The following is a 7,699-nucleotide window of genomic DNA, read 5'->3' on the forward strand; positions in this document are numbered from 1 at the left end:
GCACAACATTTGCCATTCTCCAATCTTCAGGCACCTCACCCGTGACTATCGATTCAAATATCTGCGCTAGGGGACCAGCGATTTTCTCCCTGGCCTTCCACAATGTCCTGGGATACACTTCATCAGGTTCCAGGAATTTATCTGCGTTGATGTGCTTTAAGACTTCCAGCATCTTTTTCTGTTATACGTACACTCCTCAAGACATCCCATTTCCCCATTTAGGGATGGGTAATAAATGTTTTGACAGCAAAAACAGCAATTCATAAATTCAGCAGCATCCAAATTGCAAGACATCTTCGAGTGCTTTTATTATACAAGGTTTTTGAGATTCCATGAAGTGTCATACACAGATGTGCAGTACAACAGCAAAAAGACCTAATGCTCCTTGTTATGAAGGAGAATTCTGCACTCTACTGAAACTACCTTATCATTTCTTTAAAAAGCTGTGGGGTTGAATAGAAAGCAAAACAAATTCATGGCACATCTGCCAGTCAGGGAAAAATAATCATTTCAATGCAATTCTTTTATTTTTTCGGTTCCTCCAAAGACACTTTAACATGTACTGCAAAATATAACTGTCATTTGTCCAAAAACTACCAGATCTGCAACAATCAGAAAAAATACTAGTTATTTTTACGATTTTTGATTTGTCTCATTGACGACTGTTTAAAATGGAGCCAGTTTAGTTCCCAGTCTTGCCATTGATATGAGACGCTCTGTTGTCTGGCGGGACCAAATGGCCGTTTCGCTGGATTCGTTCGACTCTCAATCCTTCTGGGGGTTGCCAATCATCATCGGAAAAGGAACTTGAGCTCCCCGACTCAGAGTCAATATCACTGGAGCCTTCAAAATCCCAGTCCGCACTCGATTCGCTGCGGACATCATCCTCTTCATTGATAAAGCTCTGGCCCGGCTCCAAACACGAAGGATACAACCGGGCTGAAAGGCATATGAAGTCACTGTCATAGTGCAGCAATCCCAACATTGTACCAATGTTGACCCACTGGTCCGCGTTTGTATCGTACTGATGAACAGTCACCCTGTTTTTCTTCCACTGTGGAACCGTGGTGGTTATGAGAAGCAGCTTGTTCCCATGACTAACTATTTGAAAGTTGTGGATATAGGCATCGATCGGGACATCATTAATCCTTCTCCACTCACCCTTCGAAGGGTTGTAAACCTTTATGACAGGAATGTCACAAATGCAATAGATTTCGTCGTTGAAAACACAAGCCTCCTGGAACTCACTGCGCTTTAAAGAAGCACAGTTTAACCACTGATTTCTCTCTGGCACATAACACAGCATCCTCTTATTATTAACAGCATAGAGACAATCTCCGACTGTAATCAGCTCAAACAAATGCAGTGCATGAGGCAGGGGGGTCACAAAAATCCATTGGTTTCTCTGAATACTGTAACACTCCACCTCCTTAATTTTCAGGCCTGTGGATGGATCGCGACCACCCAGAATGTAAATATATCCATTCAGATAAGCAACATCCATCCCCTCTCTCGCCAGCAGTCGCTCGGCAAGTTGTTGCCAACTGTTTTGAACCGCATTAAACATCCAAAGCTGTTTGGTTGGCTGCGTTGCCAGGAACACATCGTTGTCTGGTGAAACACAGACAGCAAGTGAACTGATGGACTTGGTAAGAGCAGGACTAGTCAAGGGCGAAGTCATTGTGTAGATGTCACCGGTGTATGGATCATAACAGAGGAAAGGCTCCTTTCGATGGCCAAAGAATATAACCATTTCCTTCGCACTAAATCCAATCCTCTTCGAAGTGTTTTGCAGAGTTGCTGGCATGTCAACACCTTGGAATGCAGAAAGATCATCGACAATGGAGGCAAGAGGCTTGTTTTTGACCAAGGGCTGAGATTTAAGAGCATCGATGTACATTCTATCCTTCTCTGTGAAATGATGCCAGCGGACACACTTCAATACATCCAGGGCGTGTGCAGCACGATCAACAATATTTGCTTTAATCCATTGAATGGCAACCATGCATACCTTCCTCTCACTATCAACATCCAGCGTGTCCAGCTTTAGGATTTCTTTTATTTGCTCAGGTGACAGGTCACACAATTCCTCTGTCCTGCACAGATGCTGCAGGTTGCGTGCAATGAAAGCAAGTGCCTTCTCCTTCAGTTCCACATTGTCGAAGGCATCTGCAAACTAAGGCAACAGCACAGTTACAGGACTGATAAGCATTTCTGCATGCAAGCAAACTGGACATATGGAGAGTTTTAAAATTTGCATTGAAAGCATACAAATAAGAAGAGTGGCCCATTCAGCCCCTCGAGCCCACCCTGTCATTGAATAAGATCACGGCTGATCTGATGGCACCCTCTGCATCCTGCCTACCCCCAATAACTTTCCACCATCTTGCTTACCAAGAATCTATCCACTTTTACTTCAAAAATGTTAAAAGACTTTGCTTCCACTTTACAGGAAGAGAGTTCCAAAGACTCTCAACCCTCAGGGAAGATATAACCTCACCTCCGTGGCCCCTAGTCCTAGGTTCTCCCACAAGAGATCCATCCTGTCAAGACCTCTCAGGATCTTGAATTCAGTGAATACAAACCTAGCCTGTCCAAATTTTCCTCATAAGACAACTCACCCATTCTAGTCTGGTAAACCTTCTCTGAACTGTTTTTAACTATATCCTTAAATAAGGAGACCGATACTATACATAATACTCAGCTCACTGGTGCTCTGTCCAACTGAAGCACAACCCTTGTATGTTTCCATTGAATCCTCCTCACAATCAATGGTATTATTCTACTAGATTTCCTATTTACATGCTGTACCTTTTGTGATTCATGCATGAGGAATCTACATCCCCTCCCCATTACTCCTTCCTCCCTACCCATTATCTCCTGTTATCTCCCTCACCCTGTCATCTCTTCCCTCTTTACCCAATTACCCTGAACCTCAACCACTCACCCTGTTGTTTCTCGCTCCACTCCATTACTCCTCCCTACACCCCTCACCCATTGCTCCCTGCTCCCCAATCTCCCCTTATGCACCCTCCCCACAACACCCATTACGCCCTCCTCTACCAGCACCTTTTACCCACTTCCATTTTATCCCCCTCACTCCATCACCATTACCCTCTTTATGTCCCTTCTTGCCCAATTACCCTCCCGTGTCCAACGAGGGGCATACACGCAATGGGTCATACTGGGGCTGCTCTTGGTTGTTTGAGATTGGCCTAGTGCTTCATGTCATTAGTGTGTGCCTAAACTGGACAAGACGACAGCTCAGTGACTATCGCGGATTGCTGTGCAGACACATGGATTTGGGCTGGTGTCTGTGGGAGTTTGCGCATTCTCCCTGTGCTTGCGTGGGTTTTCTCCGGGTGCTCCGGTTTCCTCCCACACCCCAAAGATGTGCTGTTAGGCTGATTGGCAAGAATAAATTGTCCCTAAATCAGTTTTCCCTCAATCTGGATGGCCATAAAACATTAGATAGGGGTCATGGATAGAGAGGTGGTGTTGAGATGGCAGCGTGGGCTCGTTGGGCCGAAGGGCCTGTTTCCCAGGCTGATTTTGTTCTCCCCAATGCCATCCCAAAACTCCCTTCTCCCACAATATTCCCCAAAACATCATCCTCTTCCCATCCCAAAATGTGCCCAGTGCCCCCTCCTCTCCCTCCCTCCCCCTCCCAAAATGTGCCCCCTCCTCTCCCTCCCCCTCCCAAAATGTGCCCCCTCCTCTCCCTCCCTCCCCCTCCCAAAATGTGCCCCCTCCTCTCCCTCCCTCCCCCTCCCAAAATGTGCCCCCTCCTCTCCCTCCCTCTCCCAAAATGTGCCCCCTCCTCTCCCTCCCTCCCCCTCCCAAAATGTGCCCCCTCCTCTCCCTCCCTCCCCCTCCCAAAATGTGCCCCCTCCTCTCCCTCCTCTCCCCCCCTCCCCCTCCCAAAATGTGCCCCCTCCTCTCCCCCTCCGCTCCCTCCCCCTCCCAAAATGTGCCCCCTCCTCTCCCCCCCTCCCCCTCCCAAAATGTGCCCCCTCCTCTCCCTCCCTCTCCCAAAATGTGCCCCCTCCTCTCCCCCTCCGCTCCCTCCCCCTCCCAAAATGTGCCCCCTCCTCTCCCCCTCCGCTCCCTCCCCCTCCCAAAATGTGCCCCCTCCTCTCCCCCTCCGCTCCCTCCCCCTCCCAAAATGTGCCCCCTCCTCTCCCTCCCTCCCCCTCCTCTCCCTCCCTCCCCCTCCTCTCCCAAAATGTGCCCCCTCCTCCCTCCCTCCCCCTCCTCTCCCTCCCCCTCCCAAAATGTGCCCCCTCCTCTCCCTCCCTCCCCCTCCCAAAATGTGCCCCCTCCTCTCCCTCCCTCCCCCTCCCAAAATGTGCCCCCTCCTCTCCCTCCCTCCCCCTCCTCTCCCTCCCTCCCCCTCCTCCCAAAATGTGCCCCCTCCTCTCCCTCCCTCCCCCTCCCAAAATGTGCCCCCTCCTCTCCCTCCCTCCCCCTCCCAAAATGTGCCCCCTCCTCTCCCTCCCGCCCCCTCCTCTCCCTCCCCCTCCTCTCCCTCCCTCCCCCTCCCAAAATGTGCCCCCTCCTCTCCCTCCCTCCCCCTCCCAAAATGTGCCCCCTCCTCTCCCTCCCTCCCCCTCCTCTCCCTCCCTCCCCCTCCTCCCAAAATGTGCCCCCTCCTCTCCCTCCCTCCCCCTCCTCTCCCTCCCTCCCCCTCCCAAAATGTGCCCCCTCCTCTCCCTCCCTCCCCCTCCTCTCCCTCCCTCCCCCTCCCAAAATGTGCCCCCTCCTCTTCCTCCCTCCCCCTCCTCTCCCTCCCTCCCCCTCCTCCCAAAATGTGCCCCCTCCTCTCCCTCCCTCCCCCTCCTCTCCCTCCCCCTCCCAAAATGTGCCCCCTCCTCTCCCTCCCAAGTGCCCCCTCCTCTCCCTCCCTCCCCCTCCCAAAATGTGCCCCCTCCTCTCCCAAGTGCCCCCTCCTCTCCCTCCCAAGTGCCCCCTCCTCTCCCTCCCTCCCCCTCCCAAAATGTGCCCCCTCCTCTCCCTCCCTCCCCCTCCCAAAATGTGCCCCCTCCTCTCCCTCCCAAGTGCCCCCTCCTCTCCCTCCCTCCCCCTCCCAAAATGTGCCCCCTCCTCTCCCTCCCAAGTGCCCCCTCCTCTCCCTCCCTCCCCCTCCCAAAATGTGCCCCTTCCTCTCCCTCCCAAGTGCCCCCTCCTCTCCCTCCCTCCCCCTCCCAAAATGTGCCCCTTCCTCTCCCTCCCAAGTGCCCCCTCCTCTCCCTCCCTCCCCCTCCCAAAATGTGCCCCCTCCTCTCCCTCCCAAGTGCCCCCTCCTCTCCCTCCCTCCCCCTCCCAAGTGCCCCCTCCTCTCCCTCCCTCCCCCTCCCAAGTGCCCCCTCCTCTCCCTCCCTCCCCCTCCCAAAATGTGCCCCCTCCTCTCCCTCCCAAGTGCCCCCTCCTCTCCCTCCCTCCCCCTCCCAAGTGCCCCCTCCTCTCCCTCCCTCCCCCTCCCAAAATGTGCCCCCTCCTCTCCCCCAGCGCCCCCAAGAACCCCCTCTTCTCCCAATAATCCCACTAAAGCCCCCTCCTCCACCCCAAATCCCCCTTCACCTCCCCACCCCCCCACTACCTCCTCACCTTGAAGAGGCCGGTGCAGTTGTACAGATCCAGTCTGCGGGCCATGAAGGCAGCACACGCCTGCCGGACATATTCCAGCTGCAGCATATTGGCGGCGACATACAGTTTCTGGACAGTGGCCTCGGAGACAGTGACTCGGCCGGTGTAGCAGTAATCGATGATCAGCGCCATGGAGTCCGAGTCCACCTCATGGATGGTGATGCTCTGCTGCTTGCTCTCGAACAGGCCGCCGGTGAACATGCTTCGGAAATAGGGGCTGGCAGCAGCCAGGACATTGCGGTTACACAAGAAGCGGCTGCCACTCTCCACCTCCAGGGTCACATCCACCAGCAGCCGGGCATCGTAAAAGGATTTGAGCTCCCGAAGCAAGGCCCGAGCATGAGCCCCGTCTTCCAGCACCTCAGGACCCGTCAGGCCACTCACACCCGCCATCTTACCACCGCCACTGGGAAACCCCGCCCCCTCTAAGCGCCATTCCTATTGGCTCGTATCCCCAGTAAACCCCGCCCCCTCCGACCTGCCTTTCCTATTGGATCTCACCCCCTGTAAACCCCGCCTCTCAGCGCCGCCATTCCTACTGGTTGATATACCAATGAAGCCCCGCCTCCTCACTGCCGCCATTCCTATTGGCTGATACTCCAATGACTCCCGCCCTCTTCCGATCCGCCATTTCCATTGCTTGATGTCGCGGGGCAACCACGTCCCCCATCAAACTCACGAGTTCCATTGGGTGTTAACCCGGGGGACCACGCCCCCTCCCAATCCACCATTCCCATTGGCTGACTTCAAGCTAAACCCCGCCCTTTTCTAATCTGCAATTACCATTGGCTGATTGCTCCCTGGAAACCCCGCCCACTTCAAATACTCGATCCTCATTGGTGAATGGCCCCAGGGAAATCGTCCCCTTCCTCAATTCGCGATCTCTATTGGTTAACAGCACAGGATGAAGCACCGCCCCTTTCCAAAATCACCATTCTCATTGGCTGATAGCCCTAGAAATCCCCGCCTCCTTATAATCTACCATTCTGATTGGCTAGCAGCTCGGGAAAATCCCGCCCCCTGAAAATACACCAATGCCATTGGCGGCGCCAACAAACCCCGCCTCCACGCCGCTCCGCCCGTTGCACTTGGAGGCGAGCCAGAACCAATCAGCTGTGGCCTGAGTTGCCCACCCCGATCTCTGATTGGTTTGCCAAGTGGTCTATCACGTGCCCCCATTCACGCAGGCCCCGCCCAAAGAGGGTGCTGCCGCCCCCTGCCGGCAGCTGGAGGAATAAGGCGACCATTTTGGAAAGAATTGGGGGGCGTGGGTTTTGAGGCCACTAACCTGTGATAAAAATGAGGAAAAGTTAGAAATAAAAACAGAAAATGCTGGAAATTCTCAGCAGGTCTGACAGGATCAGAGTGGAGAGAACAGAGTAAGAAGTCTCACAACAATAGGTTAAAGTCCAACAGGTTTATTTGGTAGCAAAAGCCACTCAGTGTTGGGCCTCTGACCCTTTGTCAGGTGAGTGGGAGTTCTGTTCACAAACAGGGCATATAGAGACACAAACTCAATTTGCAAGACATTGGGGAAACCATGCAGACACTACGACAATGGATGAACACCGTTCAACAATCACCAGGCAACTCTTCCCGTTGGTGAACACTTCAGCGGTCATGGACATTCAGCCTTTGATCTTCGGGTAAACGTTCTCCAAGGTGGCCTTCACGACAGATGACAGCGCAGAGTCGCTGAGCAGAGACTGATAGCCAAGTTCCACACACGAGGACGGCCTCAACCGGGATATTGGGATCAGGTCGCACTATCTGTAGCCCCCATGATTTGCCTGGGCTTGCAAAATCTCACTAACTGTCCTGACTGCAGACAATACACATCTCTTTAACCTGTGGTTAACGTTCTTTCCATTCACATTGTACCTTTGACTTAATTACCTGTTAAAACTCGCATTCCAACCATTATCTTGTAAATTGAGTTTGTGTCTTTATATGCCCTGTTTGTGAATAGAGCTCCCACTCACCTGATGCAGAAGCAGCAAGTGCTCCAAAAGCTAGTGGCTTTTGCTACCAAATAAACCTGATGGACTTTAAC

At 53.1% G+C, this 7,699-nt stretch overlaps 1 protein-coding gene across 1 annotated transcript; it reads right to left on the bottom strand.

The window, feature by feature from the left end:
- Positions 1-283: 283 nt before the first annotated feature.
- kbtbd7 (kelch repeat and BTB (POZ) domain containing 7) lies at positions 284-6,043 on the bottom strand. The gene is made up of 2 exons (XM_080204160.1): positions 5,608-6,043; positions 284-2,176 (listed from the first exon to the last, which is right to left on the bottom strand). Exons 1-2 carry the CDS (start codon positions 6,037-6,039, stop codon positions 683-685), a joined length of 1,926 nt encoding a protein of 641 aa, XP_080060286.1. The 5' UTR covers positions 6,040-6,043; the 3' UTR covers positions 284-682.
- Positions 6,044-7,699: the final 1,656 nt, after the last annotated feature.

This window comes from Carcharhinus amblyrhynchos, chromosome 15 (genome assembly GCF_965287045.1).
Source record: "Carcharhinus amblyrhynchos chromosome 15, sCarAmb.v2.hapA, whole genome shotgun sequence".
In the NCBI taxonomy this organism is placed as follows: Eukaryota; Metazoa; Chordata; class Chondrichthyes; order Carcharhiniformes; family Carcharhinidae; genus Carcharhinus; species Carcharhinus amblyrhynchos.

Excerpts from the sequence above, each read along its gene's own strand:
- kbtbd7 (XM_080204160.1), bottom strand. The coding sequence starts at position 6,039 with ATGGCGGGTGTGAGTGGCCTGACGGGTCCTGAGGTGCTGGAAGACGGG. Across the intron at positions 2,177-5,607 it reads ACTGCACCGGCCTCTTCAAG|TTTGCAGATGCCTTCGACAA; the intron begins GTGAGGAGGTAG and ends CTGTTGCCTTAG.